The sequence below is a fragment of the Poecilia reticulata genome, chromosome 4, assembly GCF_904066995.2.
Source record: "Poecilia reticulata chromosome 4, P_reticulata-male-v2, whole genome shotgun sequence".
NCBI classification, from domain to species: Eukaryota; Metazoa; Chordata; class Actinopteri; order Cyprinodontiformes; family Poeciliidae; genus Poecilia; species Poecilia reticulata.
The window spans coordinates 30,300,513-30,323,953 of record NC_088833.1 but is presented as its reverse complement, the minus strand read 5'-3'; the positions used below and the strand labels follow the sequence as shown (position 1 = coordinate 30,323,953).

Here is a 23,441-nt window from a genome sequence, read left to right as displayed (position 1 = left end):
CTTACGTTTCTGTTGTCACCATCGCCTCCCCCTTTACTCGCACGCGGAGCTCCAGACATGCGCAGTGGTTTCCTCTGAGCGGGAGAAGATGTTTGTCTAATGTCAGTAATATAATAGCGCTGCATAAATCATAGATATGTCGACATGTAAAATAAGCAGTGCTTCGTTTTTAGACGGTGGGGACTTCGTCCAACTTTTAGCGTCACTTCGAAGGAAAGCTTAAAGAAAGGTAAGCTATGTGGACGTGATGCTAGCAAAGCTAGCTGTACAGACTGAGGCACACATGTTGCATCTGCGATGAAAAAAAGTTGTCACTCATGCGCTGAATTATTGTGTGGAGGTGTTGACTGAGGTGTCGCAAATATGGGACAACGCTGTGACCAAAGTCTGCATTGATATGACATTCAAGAACGATCCAATTCTTCTGGACGGATCTTTACTGATTAAATGTATTTCAGCTCTAAGAATATAATATCTAGGTGTTTTATGGGAATGTGGATCTTTCAGATCAATTTGAGAAGCAATTTTGATAGGTAAAACAAAATTCTTTTGCGTCACGTAGCGCGGGGTGCTGGTCTTGACTTGGTCTTGGGTAGGTGCTCTTGACTACAACTCTGCTACGTGGCTCCTTGGTTGCATGTCCTCCCCCACCCACCTTCTTTCCATCCCCTTTCAGTTGGATGTCTTTCAAAATAAATGCCACTAGTGGCAAAAAAAGTGAAGTTCATGCTGTTAGGACAGGAGACAAGATGTTTCCATCCCTGAAATTATGATGCATAGAATCACATGTCTAAATCTAAACTATGTTACAGAGAGTAAACATGCTTTATCTGGGGCATTGTTCATTAAAATTGCACATTTCTAATGTAATAAAATTAAATACGATCGGTTCACTTAATGATATTGTATTAGGGATTAGGTAATGCATTCAGCAAGTACTTTTACTTTTAATAGTTAAGTATTTTTAAAAGCTAGCACTTTGTTACTTTTACTTAAGTACAAATGTTAATGTGGTAGTTTTGCTTTTACTTGAGTACATTTTTTGAGTACTTTCTCCACCACTGCTGTTTTCTATGTTTGATTCAATTGTTTCTGTGGTTTTAATAACAAAATGAGTGCTTTGGTTGCTATATTTGCTTTAACAAATCCAAGTAGATTGCATTGGTAATATTGCTGACAGAGCAGCCATTTTCAAATGACATAAAAATGAAGAGGAAAACAGGAAGTGACTGTCATTTTTCATGTTTCTTCCCAGGTTGGTGTTCAGATGCATATATGAGAGATTCCCTCTTAAAGATTGCATATGAACAATCAAAAGCAAATTTTAAAGTTCGGTTTAAACAAAATGAACTTCCATCCGGTATCCTGCACCAGAAATATGTGGCTCTGCATCTCAGCATGGTTTAAAGATGGAGATATAAAAAAAAGAAAAGAAAAACATTCACAGGTTCCGTCCCGTTTTAAAAACCTGTTCTGTTGTCTGAAACATGCAGTCCAGTGCTCTATGTTTCCTGCTCCATCATCTCTCCACCTTCTTTCTCATCTTTTTTTGAGGACAGCTCTGTGTTTCCCGTCCCAAAGTCCAGCACCTGCAAGTTGACGAGGTGGGCGAAGGAGCTCTCGTCTACAGAGTCCACAGACAGCCGGTTAAACCTTGGAACAAAAAACAGGAGGGACGATTTAGTTTGTAAAATTATCACTTCCTCTGCTGAAGCCGAAGGCCTCAGGATTCACTTAGCAGACGAACTTAAATTTACAGATCTGTCTGGTGATGCTGGTCCAGAACAAAATTAGTTTTAGTTGTTCTGCACTATTTACTCACCGAAGTGTTGACTTGAGTTACCTCCAAGTATTTTTAAGGAATGTATGAGATCAATTCCATTTACTTGCATGTTTAATCATCCATCACCAAGTAATTTCTGCGCTATTACAACATTTATTTCCATTTCCCTCCTGCTGCAAACACTCCAGTTGGTACAGAACATGTGTTTAATACTGCAAGTGGAGGGAAGCAAGGGGAGAGAACTGGAGCAGCAGCTGATATGACAATAATGGCAAACCTGCATCCCGGAAGGGGTCGAAGCTCGTAAGCGTAGCTATAAAGCAACAAGGTTAAGGTCACACTGAAACCAAACCAGAACAAATACCTTGAAAGCACATGCTCAAAACCTCTTAACTCTTGTCTGACCGCTGCTTTCAGCTGCAGGGCTTGTGGCGGTAAGCCCACAGTACGTAGAATAAACCAAAGTGGAACATTTGCTGAATGCACTCAAGTTAGTGGAGTTGGAGAGATTAGATCCCGTGTTGCGGTACTCTACAAAATGAAGCTAAGTCTGTATGCGCAACAGATAGTGCTTTCTTTTGATTTGCGACAGAGCGGTGCACACAGAAGGTCGTCCATGTGAGGAAAAATCTCATTTCATTAACACTAAAACCAAAAACAGCTCCAGAAAGGAAACTGGTTCCAACTGTAAACGCTGAATTGTGTAGATCTTACAAATAAATGTTGAATTATTTGTAAGTTGACAAATAACTTATTTTATCCAGATAGTGGATTGGATTCATTATCTGCTCTATCTCAGTTTATAATTCAGAAAGCACCAATGACCTGCCAGCGGAAACACATCCATGAGTTTAGATCAAAAGTGAACAAATAGACCAGAGGATGAGAACGTTAGTGCAGATATTGTGTCTTTCATTACTTTTTGATGCATGCAGATGCGGCCATGTTTCAGGTTCAACACATACAACACTCAATGGATTTGAGTGAGAAAGGTTAAGGATGTTTGTTCGCCTCTTACCGAAGGAAGATGCCTTTAATGTTTGGAGTGCCTTCAAACGCTGAAGCAGGAACACTGGAGATCCGGTTGCTTTGCAGGTAAAGATACTCCAGAGACTCAGGAAGGTCTGATGGGATGTGTGTTAGCTGGTTACCAGAAAGGTCTAGTGTCTAAAATAATAGTAATAATAATAATAATATATACATCATCAAAAAGGAACATAGCAAAAGAAATTAATGTTACTCATATACCACTATCACATGTAACCCATTCGTATGGATGGATGGATGGATGGATGGATGGATGGATGGATGGATGGATGGATGGATGGATGGATGGATGGATGGATCAAAAAATATATATTTTTTGCATTTTGTCACACTTGAAGTATGTAACTTTTATAAAAAATATTTTTAGCATATTTTGTACACCTGTCAGTATGCTGTGACAGTATATCATAAGACAAAATGATCTGTGAAAAAAAAATCACCCTTGTCCCTGTGGTCCTACTAACTGTAGTCAAAAACAACCAATCAGAGCCAGGAAGAAGGTATTAGCATTGTGAATTAAGCTTGTGTATACGCTCCTCAGTGAGCTAATGATGGACAAGCAACTTAATGTTACTGAAAAACAGTTTATCTGCCATCATCTGTGGCTATGCTATCTATCCTAGCATTCACGGCAGGCTCTGGTGAGGGCAACTAGCTGTAGCGTAGCAGAAAACAAGGGACAGGGTGTGAGTAGTGCGTACACGAGCATGATTCTGATTGCTAGGTTTTGAAGTGGTGTATCTCTGAAGGTGTATCTGACCACAGGAAGGAGGCAAAGGAGCTCAATTTTTTTCACTGATTTTTTTTCAGAGTCTCATTTAAAACAAATTACGTAAATAAAAATAATCTACTGCAGGTTTTAACCTTCTATGTTAAGGTAATAGACTAGGGTTACAACACTTGTTACTAAGCATAATCTGACCAGTATCTCTACAGGTCACTCACTGTGAGTGCACTGAGCTCCATCCAGGCTCCTTGGTAGGCTGAGTTGAGTTTTAGTTTGTTGTCACTCAGGATCAACTTCTGCAGCTTCTGCATTCCTGCCAGGGCTCCATATGGTATAGCACTGAGCTGGTTGTTCTTGATCTCCAGAACCTTCAGACTGTGCGGAAGGCCCAGGGGCATGGCATGAAGGGCATTTCCAGACAGGTCCAGAGTTTCCAGTATGCGCAGCTTTCTGAAGGCATCACGGTGAATCTTGGTGTTGGTCAGTTTGTTGTAGCTCAGATTGAGCTCAGTCAGGGTATACAGCAAGGACAGGTCATTGCGGCCAATTTCAGAAACAAAGTTGTGGAGCAGCATGAGAGTCTTGGCTCGCCGAGGTAAGCCTCTGGGAACTCGTTCCAGCAAGTTATTATACAAATGAAGAGTGTGCAGCTTCTTCAAGCCCTAGGAGAAATATGTAATTCAAATGAATGAAGAGCACTGCTGCGATGCAGTGCATTTGAAGATATGCACTGCCATTACACATTTGTGAGTAGCATCTAATATATTATCAACTATTCCTTAAAGTACCTGGAAGGCCATTGGGTGTATAGAGCGGGAGCGCAGCTTGTTATTGTGTAGAAGCAGGTATTCAATGTTCCGCACAGAGATGAGAGCGTCTCCAGGAATGCTGTGGATGGCGTTCTTCTCCAGGTGCAGCAGCACCAGGTTGCGAGGCAAACCCTTAGGAACAACGCTCAGGTTGTTATTGGACAAGTCAAGATACTCGAGGCTACTCAGCTGGCTGCGGAAACAGAAGAGGAGGGAAATCATGTTTTCGATTCTGCACTCTGTAATTTAATACTTTATGTTTTTTGTGACTTCTAGGTGCTTCACAGCTGCAGAGCAAATTCCAAGGTTTGCATTTAAAGATGCTTGAAATAAGTTTCCTGCACATTTGGAGTTGAAAATAGTAATAAAAATACATTTTGTCCAAGTAGGATTAAGGGATGATGTATACCAGGAGACTTCAGTTACCCCTGCAGCATTAGCTAAATGTACTGGCAGTTAGCCAACTATCGTTCAGACCACCAAGTGGTAAGTTTTCTGAAGTGGAATACATCGATTCCATTGTGTTTATAGTGACAGTGGAAGAAACATTAAGAAACTGCACAGTTTGTTAAATCCTTGTTCCATAGAGCGAAGATAAAAGTTGACCAAAATGTTAATTATCTGCAGCTGGTGGTAATAATTTTACAAGCACATTGATTCATTTTGGATCAGGTAAAGTCTTTTGCCCAGCAGTGCTGTTCATTTAGGAAGATCTGAGATCTGATGATCACGTTACCAAACCATTCACAGTACAGACTCCCTTTTAGAATGCTGTGGACTTGTTAGTTGTGTACATTTTGAGGTATAATCTATTTGTGTGATGTGAGACACTTTTGTGTTCTTTATTTTAGTTATGAAAATACAAAGTGAAATATTTGAATTGCTTTGTTTTGTGACTAAAATGTTAAGCGCACCTGAAAGTCTCGTTGTCCATCCCATCATTGGTGAGGAGGTTGTTCTGGAGATAAAGCTCTCGAAGGTTTTGCAAATCCTCAAAGGCCCCTGTTGGGATTTTCTCCAGCCTGTTACTCTGTAGCATAAAAGAAATATTTTTTGATTAATAAAATGATATGCTCTCCACAACCTTTGGCAGAAAGTGGCTGGATTGGGGCAAATTAACTAAAACTCTATTGGCGTGAAGTCAGTCATGATCCTGCCAGGCTCAAGTACTCAGCAAGAAAAGTTTCTCCAGTTCACATCATTACTGTGTCTCACCATGACGACCCCACCAGATCATGCAGGAACATGCAAGAAGATTTCCCTCCACATGAAGTAGCTTTAGCATCAGGCCAGCAGGGCTAGTCCTGCTTCAAACATTTAACAAAAGTCCACTTGTTCACACAGACATAAAATCTTTATTGTACCTTTTTTTAGGTAAAATGTCTCAAAGGGTTCAAAACACTTGAACTTACAACAAATAAAACAGTAATAATAACAACACATAAGCGAAATATGAAAGAAAATCATTAGAATTTATCAAAGCTTTTTCTTTGTGTTCCAAACATTTCAGGTTCTTTTTAAATAAAAAGTATTCCAGGAAACATCTGCTGCATATTTACATGCATTTTTCCCTAATTCCGTTCTGGCTTGTTTAACAGATGTTTCTAAAACACAGTCAGAGCAAATGATTACTAGCTGGTGTTTACATAAAAGCCCAAGCACAGATTAACTCTGGATCTAAAAAGTCTACAGGACCATCAGGACCAAGATAAAACTGCCAGATTTTTAGGATGTGAATAAAAACCAGACTAAAATATGTCATCGTGCGTTTTTTTATTCTGACGTATTAATCATGTTAAATATTCACTGATGGGAAACACCTGGTGGCTTCATCAGGAAAGATATTCAAGATTTTAAGAGAAGAGGAAGAAATGTGATCTGTTAACACACAACAAGGAAATGAGCAGAAAAGTAACAAGAAAAAGAAGAGTGCAAGAAGAAGAAGAACAATAAAAGGAGACAGCGTAGAGGCAGGAAACAAGAAGTGGCTCCAGACACGGCTTCAGGATTTGGTTCGACTGAGATGCAGTCCTGGGTTTTTATGTGTCTTGTTCTGCATTTTATTTACTGTGTTGGTCATAGAATGTTCTTGTCCAGCTGCTTTAGAGAAACATGAACCCCAGCTGGCTCATACTAAGAAACTTCTACATATATTAATAGACAGAAGCCGTTTTCTTACTGGCTGATATTTAATCTGTCTATGAGCATCAATTAAGATTACCATAATTATTCTTATTTGCAAATGTTCTAAATAACTAGAAATCTAATTTTCTTAGTTGTTTTTATGTTCCTTAGGTTTCCCACTACAAGCGTCTCACAACAATGTTCGAATTTTGACCCATTTCTTCTGGTTTAGTTTATTCAGGTTTGTAAGCTTGCTCTTTTAGTTCTGCAAACTTCTATGGAACAAATAGAAGTTTTTGATGGTCAGTTCAAAACATTATCATTAAACTGTGCAAGATACTTTACACAACAACAGTGAGAGACATATTGTAACTGAGGTGTATAGGCTTTTAATATAGATTGTATCCATACGAGCCAGTTGGACATCATGTGGAGGTCAAGGCTGCCATGTAGCTAGGACAACAGTGACACATACAGTTCCCATTGTAAAGAATAATATGCTAAACACAAACCTAGACATATTCCAACATATTTATGCCCAAACCATGTGCATTTATGAGCAAATTACCACCATGCAAAAAGTTGTTTAAATCAAATATGGAATATAATATGATAATGATTAAATTCAATATTCCATTCCCTTGAAGAGTTTTGATTTCCAATGTTTAAACTACTTGTTGCCCTTTTAGAAAATGTAGCTGTTAAATTGTCTGCATCTACCAGCTAATTCTGTGCTAAATGAACAAAAACAAAACACGAAACGCAAACCTGAGAAATTCTAAATAATGCATTACTACTAATACAGATAATAACAGGTAATTGTATCATCTGCATAGTTTTGGATTCATGGTCAATGCTGCTGCCACCCTCTGTCATGTAAGACCCAACATTTCTGCCAATAAACCATGTTCACCCACTGCTCTCTTAATTAAAGGCCTCACCAGAGACCATCCATGCTCAGCCTGACTGCAGTACATCTATCTTCAGCCAGAGAAAAGTCACCCTAAGATTAAAAGCATGTATTAACTGAAATGTGCTCTGGTGTGTTATTGTAATCGCTTGTGTCCAACTATCATTGTTTTTGCTGCATGTGTGAGACCTTCAGATGAAGTCGGAGAAGACTGGATGGCAGATTGCTGGGAACGACCCTCAGGAAGTTGCTGGATATGGTGAGGATCTCCAGCGTGTCAGAGGCATTAAACATGTTATCGGGAAGTCCTTCATCTGTCAGCTTGTTGTTATGGAGATACACAGACCTATGGAGTCATGACACACACACACACGCACACACACACCCACGCACACGCACACATGATATGTTCTACTAACTGTACTTGAAATAAAAAGAGGTATAATCACACATAAGACCTCAGTACCTTACATCAGTACCTTAGTTTTGGTTTATGACCAAATGTGTATGGGTAGATCCTGGAGAGCTGATTAGCAGCAAAATCAGCGCTGACCAAAGATGGCGGCAGGACTCTTGGTGCAGAGGAGAGCTACAAGCACATCAGAGATTGAATGAAACATTGTGATTTCTTTTTTATTTTTCTTTATGTGGTTTACATGTATTGTCACCACTGGCCATTCGCTACGTTTTCTGACCCGCCTGTGTGGTTTATTTTTGTTTAGTTTTTTTGCTTGCTAGATACAATATAATCAGTACCAGATAAAGGATTAATTTTCGAATACTGAATAAGAAATGCTTCTAAATGCCTTATTCTGGCTAAGCTGTTGGAGACAAAGAACTGTAAATTATTTGTTGTTAGATCTCCCTTCCAAAAGCACAAGAGGCCACTTGTAATAGTAGAGGGAGTGAAAGAGGCCGTCTCACTTTCAATGTAGAGAGCGATTTTAGGAATCTACAAACAGAACTGCAACAAACAAGACTTGAACAGGGAGAAGAAAAAAAGTAAGAAAAGAGGTGCTTCAAACATTTGCATACTTAAAATATAAGGTTAATCCATACATTGAGGTGAAAATTCTTCCAGTCCCATCCAGAGTGCATTTACTTTCCAAGAAGTCATCCTGAATCAAATTCTGATTGATGATGGCAATCAGACATGCAGTTTCTGAAAACAAGTGTTGCATATTATATAATATGTCAACCCTTCTATTGGTCCTTTCAAATTTCTAGCATGCATCATAATCTCCTAGTTTCATTTCTGCCATTTTATTGAAGCTCCAACTACTTATGCATTCTGCACCTTCCCTAATGTCTTACATCTGAAGCCAAAAGTCTCTTTCCACATCTCCTTTTCTATTTTTCTGATCTAAATCACAGCCCAGATTACCCAGAAGCCTCTGAGCTCTGAGGCCTCTCATCAAATTATATCAACAATCAAAATGTTGTTGCCCCTAAGCGATTAATTACCCAGATGATGTATGCCTCAAAGCACGTGACATGTAAAATGGTTTCATTTAGCAGGTTTTCCAAGCAAAAGAAACTCCAGTTTTGTCTAAATGTTCTAATTTTTTGCATAGAAAGTTAGATTACTACATACTATCTATAAAACAGAAATTTCTGAAAAATGCACATCCTTCTCTCCTGTCCCCAGCCAGACAGGAAACCTGCCCTTCTCTGACCCACAGCTTTCCTGTAAAACCTGAGATATTATATCTTCTACCTCAGTCACTGCCTCTTCTGTTTCCACAAGTTTGTCTTCAACCAAATCAGGAGCTGCTGCTCCCTTTGCCTCTCCCTCCCACTTTTCTGTATCTAGAAGTCAGGTGGAGACACTGAACCGGAGCAAGGCTGCAAGTAATGAAGGTCCTGGATGAAATTCATGGATGGACCATTTCCTACCACACTTTTTCCTTCCACTCAACTTTCTATGAAAATGCTTGGATACAGCACTTTCTGAACAATCATAATAATTTGTACTAACCTCTTGTGGCTTCCCTTCCTTGCCTTCCTTGTGAAAAGTGTCCATGTCTGTCTTCTGGACATCTGTCCAGTGAGCAGTTTAACTCATGATTGTGGAGCCAACTGACCCAGAGTGAGAGACCATTTAGAGGCTCAGGAAACCTTTGCAGGTGTTTTCCTTCCACTCAGTTTTTTATATAAATTGCTTGGATAAAGTTTCCAATATTTAACTTTTTGGAAGATATAAAACATTTTTGAGAAAAAAAAAGTGAATCTTGGCTTAACTCTATTTGTAACCTGTAATTATCAAAATTCCAATAATTAAAGGCTTAAAATATCTCACTCTATGTGTAGTAAATCTATATAACAAACAAGTTTTTCTCTCTGTCATTATAGTTGAAAACAAAAGATGTATCTCTTCAGTAATATAAGGCTCTCAAATGCTAAAATCTGTCAAATGAATATAGAAAGCAAAGAAGCATTTTTGAGATTACACATTCATTTAGAGCTTTCTCCTTAATAACATGGTTTATGTATTAAAGTAACATGGGATGTCTTTGAGGCTTAGTGAGCACTTAAAAATCCTCTATTCTTCCTGCATTCTGTTTTCCTGTTTGTCCCTTTGGACACACAAATCTGCCCATCATTTCTCTCTCACTCGCCTTGTCCAGAAAGGTCAGTAGCATTTTTATCTTTGACCAGCTAAAACACAGTATGTAAGCTATTACTGTCTGTCACAACAAAATAGACAAGATGTTTTGAGGGCAAATAAACCATCGTGCCATTGTCCAGTATGGCAATTCTGGACATTTTAGATTCTTACGTATGACTCACTTTGTTGTTAGCCAGGTACAAATAAGCCAGCTCTTCAAGCATTTCAAAACCTTCATCTTCAAGGCCTGAAAAATAGACAAAAATGTGAATTAATATAGATATGCCTGCCACAAATTCATTGCATTGTCCCAAAGGGGCGGTAGTATGTATTTTCCAGGCACATGCTGCCATTTTATAGCACAATCAAGTAACTGCATCATCTTCAGCTGTTATAAAAAAAACATATCCAACATGACTTAAAAAAAATTTGACTTTGTAATTTATCACTTTGAAATTGGGACACAGAGATAAAGACCTGGAGATCAAAGCTGCTTTATACTTAATCTTGCCTATGAAATCATAATGTCACATGCATACAAGTTTTTCGGTCAAACCTAGATGTTTCAAATTACACAATTCCAAAATCAGATAAAGCTAAATAGAATATGTAGTGTTCAAGATGATTTCCTTCATTAGAGGAGCAATCCTATCCAAACCACCCTGACTATACATGAAGATGTAATTTTTAAATAACTGATTAACTGTGATTAACCACATTTGTTTAGTTCTGTTTCCCTTGCCACGCCTTCCTGTCAGTGGAATTAATGTATCCCTTAAAAAGAACATGCCTAACAACATGAAGTAGGCTACAAGATTTGAAAAAACAACAAATAAAATTCTATTTAAAAGAAAAAATCAATATCCGATGAGAAACAAAGTCCCTGATGTCTATCTGACTGGGATGGGTTACAACCCCGTTGGTACAGCGTTCAGACTCCAGTGAACCACAGTGAGAACCATTCCAGGATTGTCTGGCAGACCAAAGTTACTCCAACATCTCAAAAGAACTTTTAAAGCATAACAGACTTTGCTCACAGGTTAATGGTCATCACTGAACAATAAGAAAGAGAGTGTGTTAAAATGGCCTCTCAGGAGAGGGTTCCAACCCACTGCTGACCAAAAACAAACACAAAACCACATTTCAAAGATACCGGAGACTTTAGGGAAACCATTCTGTGGAATCGTCAAACAACAGTGAAATATTTGTAATGTGTGCATTGTGTAACATCTAGAGCAAACCTAACACAACATTATAGAAAAAGGACATTGTACTGAGAGTCAACCATGACAGCTGTAATAGGATGGTCTGTGGCTGCTTTCATTCGTTTTGACATTCTGACATTTTCTCTCTATGAGAAAACTCTGAAAGAGAATATTCCTCTCTTGATTCAAGCACACTTGGGTTTTACAGCAGGGCAGTGATTCGAAGCACACCAACAAGTCCAGATCTGAGCTTTTTAAATGTTACCAAATTAGATCATTTGGAGTGGCAAAGTCAAAAGTCTGGACTTAAATCTAATCAACTTGATGTGGCATGACCATAAACACACCATCCATGCTTAAAACCCTTCACTGCAGCTGAATTAATACAGTTATCCGAGAAGACTGAGTCGATGTCGACACAGTGAGCTGAAAGACTCAGCGTCATGTTATAGCCAAGGCTTGATGGCACTTTGTGCTCTTTAGTGTGGCACAGTGAACTATCTGCTGTGGATTGAGTGTTAGAAATTGTATTACATCCTCTCACATTACATTATTGACCTAAATTATGTTATGTCTTTATTCACAAAACTTTCTACAAAAGTTTATTCTTTTGTTGAATAAACTTATCCCTGAAGGTTATTCTTAAGGGATGTAGTTTGTAAAGTCTGACTGACTCCTCAATGTTTAGGTGAATCTTCTGTCCTTGGCTATAAAACTCATTGACTCTGTCTGGCAGAACTTTTTTCTTCGCCCTGAACAACAACTCTTGAGGGACGGAGCTCTCATATCTTTTACAACCAATATTTCATATGGTGTTCTACAATGATAAAAACCAGTAATAGGCCAGCAAGTCCTATTACATTTTAATATTTTCATTATTCACACATAAATATGTCTTTGATTGTCTTTACTTGTATTTTATTTCTACTTTTGACCATTACATGTGTTTCTAATGCATCTCAGATCTGCCTTATAAAATTCAAAGGTTCTATTAGTTTATTTGGTAACACTTTACTTGAAGGGGGGTGAATAAGACTGTCACAACACTTTCATAAACATGACATAACACATGTCATATACATGAATAAGCCTTCGTGAATATTTATGACTGTTGTAAAGCATCATTTGGTAAATTATAACACTTTTTATACAAAGTTGACATTATTCAAAATGTCTTTGTTATGACAACTTGACATTAACCAAAAAAATCATTACTGTTTAAACTTTACCTTTAATAACATAAAGTTACCTAATTTTTAAAGTGCAATCAGTAATACTTTTATAACAAATTTATATCAGTAATGATTTCTTGGTTAATGTCAAGTTGTCATTACAAAGACATTTTGAATAATGTCAACTTTGAATTAAAAGTGTCATTATTTACCAAATGACGCTTTATGACAATAGTCATAAATATTCATGAAGGCTTATTCATGTTCACGACAGGTGTTTATGACACTGTCATGTCAGTCTTATTCACCCCCCTCAAATAAAGTGTTACCGCTTATTTTATGGATTATTTTTAGTTCAGCACTTTCATCACTTTTATTTTTTAAGTAAATAAAAAATAAAAAAAACTTGTGTTTGACTGAGGTAAAACACAACAGTTTGACCTCAGTCACATGAAATAAGTCCAGATTTTGCTATAATTTATAAAAATAAATTCTTGGGAATTGGTTTGGCTCGATGAATCCTGGTGGAGGACTCTTTCTATGGAACTTAAACATTTTCCCCTGAATGCATGAGTCCTTTCCAGATATTCTTTCACCCACAGTCCACAAAACAATTGTTAGGGTCATTAAAGACAATAATATACCATCCATCCATCCATCCATTTTCTTTCACCCTTGTCCCTCAGTGGGGTCGGGAGGGTTGCTGGTGCCCATCTCCAGCTAACGTTCCAGGCGAGAGGCAGGGTACACCCTGGACAGGTCGCCAGTCTGTCGCAGGGCAACACAGAGACACACAACCATGCACACACACTCTCACACCTAGGGACAATTTAGAGAGACCAATTAACCTGACAGTCATGTTTTTGGACTGTGGGAGGAAACCGGAGTACCCGGAGAAAACCCACGCATGCACAGGGAGAACATGCAAACTCCATGCAGAAAGACCGGGCTGCACAGTGGCGCAGTTGGTAGAGCTGTTGCCTTGCAGCAAGAAGGTTCTGGGTTCGTTTCCCGACAATAATATACCTTAAGTGAAAATACAATTGTGTGTTCTGTCTCTCACTCTACAAAAGTGTGCAAAACTTTGTCTATATTCACCTAAAACACACTTTTGCAATTGTAGTGTCTCCATTAAGTAAGAAATGAAAATAAAATCACACATGAATAAGCTTGTTCATGCAATAAGTCATTAAAAATCATGGCTGCACAGATTGTAAACAGCTACATGAGATTTAATTAAGCCATGGTGCTGGCCCTCATCCTATATCAGCCAATCAGTGGAGAAGTTGGCGTCTTATTCAGGCATCGGAGCAACAAGCCTCGCCTACTTGGGAGCAGCTACATATGTAGCATTTTGGGGAAATTGTTGTTGTGGGTTTTACAGAAGAAGGATTCAACATGTTTGAATGACACAGAACTTTTTATGAACTGTGCGATGCTGTGAAAGCTCACACAGGGCTCCCAGTGAACACAGAGATCCTGCAGAGTGTTGAGACTTGGTTACTGTGTTTACCCTCTGTGGTGAGCCAGTGTGTTTTTGCTTTTTGTCTCACACAAAAAAGTCAAAAACAAAAAAACAAAAACTGATCGTCCTGCTGCTTCCTTTGTCATTTTCAGCACAACTAACATCCGGCTGTTGGTCATATGTGACTTGTGTTGAGTGAAAAGTGTTTCCTTTGCAGTTTTGTGAAATAAATCTATTTTTATATGGCTGAAAAAACACCTCATCTTAGCGCAAAAAAACTTTTTTGAAAAACGTCTTTTTTTTGTTTTTTTTTTTAAATTGGCATGTTTCCATTTAGCAAATTTATTTTTGGAATTTCAATTTGTGCAATTTTAAGTTCATAGAAATGCAATTTGTCTCACCATGTAACCAACTATCTGTTTGGTTATAGCATGGCCTGTCTCATGCTGGCTCAGCAGATTGGCTCCCTGCCTGCAGAGTTGAAGTAATTCAAATAACTAAATTGAAGTTATCTGGGTTAACACACTCCTAGGTAAGCTTAATGTTGAATATTAATCTTAGTAGCCAATTTTTGGGGTTAGAAATCTTAATGAATGGCTGGGTTAAACCTATGACCCAATTTCTACATCTGATCCAGGACCAGGCATATAAAATAACCCCAACCATGACATTTTTCACACTGCAGTCTTAATAGCATATTTTTTAAGGAAGAAATGTGCAGCTTTAAGAATTTGCCTTCTAACTTTCTGTATTGCCAGCTACTCAATACTCCATGTCATTTAAACAACACTTCAGAAACCTTTCTGTCAAAAAATAAAAATTGATTCTTTCGTCTCCATCCATTGCCATCTATTTCTTGTATGCTGTTTGCTGGAATTAAACACACATTGGGACAGACCGCTGAACCAGGCAACAAGTGAAATAGCAGCAATTCCTCTGCTACTGACAGGTGCATATTGAAGATATTGACTTCAATCAGCCAATCTACAAAAAAGCTGCACTGATAAAACTTTCCACTCTGTCTCTAAAACGCCCTTGGAACGATGTCTGCAGTTTACCTCCCCAGTGAACACAGAGTTCCTGCATAGTGTTGAGACTTGGTTACTGTGTTTACCCTCTGTGGTGAGCCAGTTGTTTTGGAGGTTGAGAGTCTCGAGCTGATGCAGATGGGAAATGTGCTCCACTGTTATTTCCTTGATTTTGTTGTTCTGCCATCAGGGAAAAAAATATGCAACATTTACAAAGACTGAAGTTCAGCACTTTGTGTTCTGAGCAATAATTTCAGATTATGAATAGGTAGGTGTACTGCTGAAATTGATGAGCAATGTGTGTGCGTGCGTGTATGAGCGTGTGCGTGTGTGTCTACTTGTTTAGCTGTATTTATGGATCTTTTAAAGACAGATAAGCCTTATCGGGACCAAACATTGTATTAGGACCAAACGTTGGTCCTAATACAATGGACCCCTTTGTTTACATTTAGCAACAGGGTTTAGAAGTAAGGTGTGAATTAGGTTAAGGTTAGGATTATGGTCATGGGAAATTGTCTGGATTAGGCATAAATATACTTATTAAAATAAATGGAAGTCAACACAAAGTCCTAGTAAGGGTAGAAATACAAACTTGTGTGTGGTCTTGTATTTGATGCAAAGCAATGGCCACTTTCCTAACTCTGCCATGTTGTGGGGACCAACTGCTCGGGGCCCAAAGCCCAGACCCTAAGAGAAGAAGTTCTGTTCTTCAGTTGGATGTTAGGTTTAGGACTAATTTGAGTTTAGTTTAGCATCAGGGATATGCTTGTGCTGGTAGTGATTAGGTTTAGGGTAAGGGTCTGGGTTTAGCTATAGGAATGAATAGCAGTCAATGCAAAGCCCCAATCCCTGGGTAAAAATACACATTTGTGTGTGTGCGTGTGAACCAGGTTTTTATGTCCTTGTGGGAACATATTTCTGTCTACATTGTGGGGTTGTGGTGACCATTGCTTCTTGCAGGGACAAATCCTGGTCCCCATAAGAGGAAATTTTGTTTATGGGTTAGGGGTTAGATATGGTAGGGTTAGGTTTAAGAGTTGGGCAAGGGTTAGGCTGTAAAAAATGAATGGAAGTCAATGTAAAGTCCCCACAAAACACAAAAACACAACTGTGTGTGTGTGTGCGTGTGCGTGTGTGTGTGTGTGTGTGTGTGTGTGCGTGCGTGTGTGTGCGTGTGTGTGTGTGTGCGTGTGTGGGGGTGTGTGTGCGTGTGTGTGTGTGTGTGTGGGACCTGTAGAGAAAGTCGGCGGATCTTATTAGGCAGTTCTTCGGGGAACTCTATCAGGTCAACTCCTGCACAGTCCACTGTTCCGTCTGTTGTGCAGCTGCATTCTGAAGGGCATTCAGTTGTTACCAGTATTGCAGTGTCAGTTTCCTTTACTGCCTCATCCTCTTCTTCTTCCTCAGGTTCCACTGGGGTCTGGCAACGTACCAGCATCCACGCCAAGAGCATCACACTGAAGGCCTGCAGGATGGAATGCTTTGGAAAGTCCATGTCTACTGTTGATCTGTCCTGATACACAAGCAAATACACAGCAACACTTATCTCCACTTTTCAATGAAAAAGCAACAATCAGTCTTCTGTTTTTCTGTTTTGTTTCAGCTCATTAAAGAAACTGAAATATCAGACAAAGATAACATGAGTAAATACAATAGCAGTCCCAAATGGTTTAATCTTCAATGGAAAATAGCTTTGATGAATACGAACTTTGGACTGCGTTTTCCCTCGCCCGAACGCGGGTCACCGGGGCCCCACTCTGGAGCCAGGCCTGGAGGTGGGGCACGATGGCGAGCGCCTGGTGGCCGGGCTTTTACCCACTGAGCCTGGCCGGGCTCAGCCCGAAGAGGAGACGTGGGTCCCCCTTCCGATGGGCTCACCACCTGTCCGAGGGGCCAAAGGGGTGCATTGTGCTATGGGCGGCAGCCAAGGGAGGGGACCCTGGCGGTCTGATCCTCGGCTGCAGAAGCTGGCTCTTGGGACGTGGAACGTCACCTCTCTGGTGGGGAAGGAGCCGGAGCTAGTGTGCGAGACTGAGAGGTTCCGGCTAGAAATAGTCGGCCTCACCTCGACACATGGCTCTGGTTCTGGAACCAGTCTCCTTGAGAGGGGCTGGACGTACTTCCACTCTGGAGTTGCCGACGGTGAGAGGCGCCGGGCTGGAGTGGGCATACTTGTTGCCCCCCATTTGGGCGCCTGTACATTGGGGTTCACCCCGGTGAACGAGAGGGTAGCCTCCCTCCGCCTACGGGTGGGGGGACGAGTTCTGACTGTTGTTTGTGCTTACGGGCCGAACGGCAGTTCAGATTACCCACCCTTCTTGGAGCCCTTAGAGGGGGTACTGGAGAGTCCCCCTCCTGGGGACTCCCTTGTTCTACTGGGAGACTTCAACGCTCACGTGGGCAATGACAGTGAGACCTGGAGAGGCGTGGTTGGGAGGAACGGCCCCCCCGATCTGAACCCAAGCGGTGTTCTGTTGTTGGACTTCTGTGCTCGTCACGGATTGTCCATCACGAACACCAGGTTCAGGCATAAGGGCGTCCATATGTGCACTTGGCACCAGGACGCCCTAGGCCGCAGTTCGATGATTGACTTTGTCATCATCTCATCGGATTTGCGGCCGTATGTCTTGGACACTTGGATGAAGAGAGGTGCGGAGCTGTCCACTGACCACTACCTGGTGACGAGTTGGCTCCGGTGGTGGGGGAGGAAGCCGGTCAGACCTGGCAGGCCCAAACGTGTAGTGAGGGTCTGCTGGGAATGTCTGGCGGAGTCCCCTGTGAAACGGAGCTTCAACTCTCATCTCCGGCAGAACTTCGAACACGTTCCGGGGGAGGTGGGGGACATTGAGTCTGAGTGGACCATGTTCCGTACCTCCATTGCCGAGGCGGCCTATCGGAGCTGCGGCCGCAAGGTTGTTGGTGCCTGTCGCGGCGGCAACCCTCGAACCCGTTGGTGGACACCTTCGGTGAGGGATGCTGTCAAGCTGAAGAAGGAGTCCTACCGGGCATTTTTGGCCTGTGGGACTCCAGAAGCAGCTGATAGGTACCGGCGGGCGAAACGGCATGCGGCTCGGGTTGTCGCTGAGGCAAAAACTCTGGCGTGGGAGGAGTTTGGAGAGGCCATGGAGACAGACTTCCGTACGGCTTCGAGGCGATTCTGGTCCACCATCCGGCGTCTCAGGAGGGGGAAGCAGTGCAGCACCAACACTGTTTATAGTGGGGATGGTGCGCTGCTGACCTCAACTCGGGACGTTGTGGGCCGGTGGGCGGAATACTTCGAAGACCTCCTCAATCCCACCAACATGCCTTCTGTTGAGGAAGCTGAGCATGGGGACTCTGGGCTGGGCTCTCCAATCTCTGGGGACGAGGTCGCCGAGGTGGTCAAAAAGCTCCTCGGTGGCAGGGCCCCGGGGGTGGATGAGATCCGCCCGGAGTTCCTTAAGGCTCTGGATGTTGCGGGGTTGTGTTGGCTAACGTGACTCTGCAATATCGCATGGGCATCGGGGGCAGTTCCCCTGGACTGGCAGACTGGGGTGGTGGTCCCCCTGTTTAAAAAGGGGGACCGGAGGGTGTGCTCCAATTACAGGGGGATCACACTCTTAAGCCTCCCTGGTAAGGTCTATTCAGGGGTCCTGGAGAGGAGGGTCCGTCGGATAGTCGAACCTCGGATTCAGGAAGAGCAGTGTGGTTTTCGTCCTGGTCGTGGAACACTGGACCAGCTCTACACCCTCAGCGGGGTCCTGGAGGGTGCATGGGAGTTCGCCCAACCAGTCTACATGTGTTTTGTGGACTTGGAGAAGGCGTTCGACCGTGTCCCTCGGGGGGCACTGTGGGGGGTACTCCGGGAGTATGGGGTACCGGGCCCTTTGATACGGGCTGTCAGGTCCCTGTATGACCGGTGTCAGAGTCTGGTCCGCATTGCCGGCAGTAAGTCGGGCTCGTTTCCGGTGAGAGTTGGACTCCGCCAAGGCTGCCCTTTGTCACCGATTCTGTTCATTACTTTTATGGACAGAATTTCTAGGCGCAGCCGAGGTGTTGAGGGGATCCGTTTTGGTGGCCTTAGGATCGCATCTCTGCTTTTTGCGGATGATGTGGTCCTGTTGGCTTCATCGGAACGTGATCTGCAGCTCTCACTGGAGCGGTTCACAGCCGAGTGTGAAGCGGCCGGGATGAGGCTCAGCGGCCGAAATGGGTTTCCTCCGCAGGGTGGCTGGGCTCTCCCTTAGAGATAGGGTGAGAAGCTCAGTAGAGCTACTCTGAGTCTCAGTAGAGACTCCGAGTAGAGCAGCTGCTCCTCCACGTCGAGAGGAGCCAGTTGAGGTGGCTCGGGCATCTGGTAAGGATGCCTCCTGGACGCCTCCCTGGTGAGGTGTTCCGGGCACGTCCCACCGGGAGGAGGCCTCGGGGAAGACCCAGGACACGCTGGAGGGATTACGTCTCTCGGCTGGCCTGGGAACGCCTTGGGATTCCCCCGGAGGAGCTGGAAGAAGTGAAGCTGCTGCCCCCGCGACCCGACCCCGGATAAGCGGAAGAAAATGGATGGATGGATGGATGGATGGATGGATGGATGGATGGATGGATGGATGGATGGATGGATGGATGGATGGATGGATGGATGGATGGATGGATGGATGGATGGATGGATGGATGGATGGATGGATGGATGGATGGATGGATGAATGGATGGATGGATGGATGGATGGATGGAAGGAAAATAGCTATCCAAACCTACCAGACTATGTGAGATTGTAATTGACCCCCTCTGTTTGTGCCACTTTTGGCAGCAGCAACTGCCACCAGGCATTCGCAAAAACTGACAATTATTATGTTTTTATCACTCTGGAGGAAATTTGACACACTCTGCTAACTCAGCAACATTGGAAGGAAGATCAGAAGGTTTTTGAGTGTTACCAGCCTGTTTACTATCATGCCACAGGATATCAAACTGTTTTTAATCTGAACTTTGGCTTCATCACTTCACTTTTTTTTCGTCTTTCGTAGTTGGACTTGCCTGTGTGGTTTGAATTGTTTCCCTGCTGCATATTCCATGAAGCAAAGCAGTATAAGCACTTCAGTGGGTTATTGAGTTTAAGGTCACAAACTGGACATTCATCTTCAGAATTTTCTCACAAGTTTCTATCATGACACATTCCAAAATGTTTAATTCCTATCTTATTACTCAGCAGGATATTGTTTTCCTAATGTCAGAAATCTTCAAGATGGTTGATAAATGTTATTATGGCCTTTGTGTTTTCTTTTTGATCAGTAGGGTTTTCCTTGGAATTCCCTCAGGAATCATTCAAGCAATATTAAGTTCAACAATTCTCCTTGGAGCTGGGGCTTTCAAATGGATGCTCCAGCAAGAAATCCAAATTGTTCATCTTTGGGTTTGTAGGTACCGACTACAGAAATGAAAGTCTTCCAAGCACTGAAAGGTCTGCATTTCTTAACAATCTGTCAAGCTAGCCAATCCATTCTTGTGTTTGAAATGATGTTATTATTAGTCAAGGAAAAGTCAGCTGTACTTGAGATGGCTAAAAAACAAGAAACTTTTTGATTGGGATATTTCATTCCTCAAAAGAATCAAGTGAAGATTTTTCAGGAAGTGCTCAAAGCTGCAAGAGCCCTCAAAAATTATGTAGCTCTTGACTTTGATCCTCAGTATGTCTGTCTGCTCTGAGATCTCCTTCATTCAAGAATGGATGAAGGAGATCCTGCAGCCCAAACCAGGGCTGCAGGAACAGAAGAGTGCTGTTTCTTATTTGTAGCACTGGGAGAGAAATCAAATGTCTCTGTTCTTGGTCTTCCATAGACCATAACCCTTGTGTGTGCGAGGACTGAGGCAAATGTAGAGGACTATGGAAAATGATACAAGTTTTACGTGTGTGGGGTCAGTTGGACCTCATTTTTACATACAAGGGTTAAAGGCTCTGACGTGCTTCATCCATAGCTTCAAAATGTAAACGCATGATGAAAATAGCATCTTTCTGCAGGGCGCAGTCTTCCTCTCATTCTCACAGAGCTCAGTGCAATGTTTTGTATAATTGGTCAGAATTTTGTATTTATGCAGAAATGAGCTCGGACGGGAGTGTTGATATTTCTTTTCAACTTGTCTGTTTCCACTATATGGTTTTTGAATCCACAGCTGACGTTAATACTTTTGAGGAGCATTTATCAAACGCAGTGATAGTAGGTATTTTGTCGCTACAAAACACCTACTATAATGACAAAAACTCCTGGATGAAAATTCCGAGGTAGTTGTCCAGAGAGGAACCAGTCTGCAGAACGGTGTAGCTGTTTAGTGGAGGATGCAGGGACAGAGTGGAGAAGCCAGTGTGGCATATACTGAAGGTCAAATGGTGTTCAAAGGTGATCTGTGCCGTGTGTGAAAAAGTGTGTGCGAATACTAACATCCAGCAACTACATGACCAAGTGTCAACTGTTGGCTTGAGGTAAACCTACTTCATGTTATCAGGCAGGTTTCTATTTAAACAATTCCTTGATTCTATAGCATTAGTTGTTCTGGTCAAGCTGAACTCAGTTTCCAAAAGAAATGCAGTTATTCACAGCTGACTCTTCACTTAGCAAGCACTCTGCATACTTTTCACATAGTGCTCATAGTGTTCATTTGGATGGATTTTAAAAGACAAAATCATCATTTGAAAGGGTTTTTTGTATTTACTCAGGTTTTCTTTGTCTGATAGTAAGATCTGATTACCTGAAGCACTCGAGTGTGACATCACAGGAAAAACTGAAGAAATTTATAATGAAGCAAATTCTCACAGATACAGCCTGGATATAAACCAGGTTGATTTAAAATATTTCACCTCAAATCTGGATATCAATCACTAACATAAAAATAATAAAAATATCACATTTCCACCAGTAGCAGAAGGTCAACTCCCAAACGTAAAGTCTAATTTAAAGAAACAAAAGCATGACATGTTAGGACTTTTGCTCTGTTTTTTCTAAATGCACCAGTGATTTGCTGAGATTTAAAGTCTTAAGCAAGGTGTGTGCAAACCTCTTCAGCAACATATTGCTGTTATTTATTCTTTCTTGAGCAATTTCAAGAAAATAAAAAAACACAGCTTCATTATGTCCTCTGATTCTGACAGAGATACTACTGTTACGCACTCAGAGCAGCTCTCAAGGTAAGCTTCTAAAAGCTGTCCATCAAAGGAACCTTTTCAGCCTGTCGCAGGGCAAGAACTAATAGAAACAGCTTAAAAAACATGGTCTGGACTAGACTCAGCACAGTGAGCACTTAGTGAACACAGACGACTTCATAAAAACGTCATAGCAACCAAGGGTCATAGAGAAGTTTAAAGTCATCTCTAAAAGAACACCAATATCCTGCTAAAAGTTGTCATTTATGGGCTTAAAGAACAAATGCTCAGTACTTTTATGGCTTTGGTCTGTTTTCATGCAGTTTCTGAGCAGAGCAGAGGTTATAAAGAGGCTCCGCTCATATTTAGCTGACTGGATTGTCTTAACACATACCAGAAGGCAGAACTGTCATGCATAAATGAATTACCTTGACTCTGGAAACTCAGTGCAAGCTCTGTCCAACATAACAGCCAACCGCAAATCATGCAGCAGAGTTACTACGCTACTTTACCCCTAAAAGCTGTCCTAAAAGTGGAACAGTATTTGCTGAAAAGAACCGAAGCGTGATATCTGGTCCAAGCTGAGGCTGTCCCATAGCAGGCGAGGAGTCACAGATCTGCGGTAGAACCCCCTCCAGATGTGAAGTGAGAGAGGGAAGGTTTAAGGGAGAGAAGAAGGAAGGAAGATGTGAAAAGGAAGGGAGTTTGGAGGAGGGTCAGCCAAAAACACAAATTCTTTTTTGTTTTTGCTCTTTTAAATAGGCAAAAGAAACCGTGGAATTTGGGTTTTAAAAAATATCTTCACCAAAATGTTCTCAGATTTCTTCTTCTTCAAAAAAAAAAAAAAGGTACTCAAAAGCAGTCAAATTTCTCAGGGTCATAAATCATTATTGCACCAATTGCCCCAAAAAAATTGCTTAAATTATTTAAGGAGGAAATTTAAAAGGTTAACCATCCAGACAAAATACTAAAGTAAAAGAGCAGCAAGTCTTAATGTTACATTTATTTAAGCACATCAAAAAACAGTTAAAACAAATACTCGACAGAATAAACACAGAAAGGGAAGTAAAGTGTGTAGCAAAACACATTAAAAGAAATAAAAATTAAACTTAGACTCATTGAAACAAAACTCCATACAAAAAATTGGGAAATTTTTATTATGATTATTTGCAGAAATCAGAATTGAAACAATTCTGTTTCAAGACGATAGATGGATGTGGGTAGTGGGCGTGGTGCAGGCGGATGCTGTTTCAGGTTCTTTGGGTTTCCAGACGTTAATGAAGGAGATCTCAGGATGTAACAGCAGGCATGGAGTGAGGAGCAAAATCAAGAGCTACATCATTCTTTTTGAGTTTTATGCAAAAATATTTATTGCACTTTCATTTTTTCAGCAAACTAAACTCATGACTGTGGAGAGAAACTAAAAATAAACTAAGTAAAAGTATTTATCTGAA

At 41.4% G+C, this 23,441-nt stretch overlaps 1 protein-coding gene across 2 annotated transcripts; it reads right to left on the bottom strand.

Moving 5' to 3' along the window:
- Positions 1 to 1,225: 1,225 nt before the first annotated feature.
- On the bottom strand, positions 1,226 to 22,752 carry podn (podocan). 2 transcript variants are annotated; one of them, XM_008407802.3, is made up of 11 exons: positions 22,416 to 22,752; positions 16,110 to 16,391; positions 14,965 to 15,058; positions 10,191 to 10,255; positions 7,880 to 7,989; positions 7,590 to 7,746; positions 5,281 to 5,396; positions 4,346 to 4,559; positions 3,776 to 4,219; positions 2,802 to 2,907; positions 1,226 to 1,653 (listed from the first exon to the last, which is right to left on the bottom strand). In XM_008407802.3, exons 2-11 carry the CDS (start codon positions 16,371 to 16,373, stop codon positions 1,625 to 1,627), a joined length of 1,599 nt encoding a protein of 532 aa, XP_008406024.1. In that variant the 5' UTR covers positions 16,374 to 16,391; positions 22,416 to 22,752; the 3' UTR covers positions 1,226 to 1,624. The 2 variants fall into 2 exon arrangements, with proteins under 2 accessions (XP_008406024.1, XP_008406023.1); XM_008407801.3 differs by having other exon boundaries at positions 2,802 to 2,950; positions 22,416 to 22,739.
- Positions 22,753 to 23,441: the final 689 nt, after the last annotated feature.

Excerpts from the sequence above, each read along its gene's own strand:
- podn (XM_008407801.3), bottom strand. The coding sequence starts at position 16,373 with ATGGACTTTCCAAAGCATTCCATCCTGCAGGCCTTCAGTGTGATGCTC. Across the intron at positions 15,059-16,109 it reads TCCGCCGACTTTCTCTACAG|AACAACAAAATCAAGGAAAT; the intron begins GTCCCACACACA and ends CCCTGATGGCAG. Across the intron at positions 5,397-7,589 it reads TTCTCCGACTTCATCTGAAG|AGTAACAGGCTGGAGAAAAT; the intron begins GTCTCACACATG and ends TTTATGCTACAG.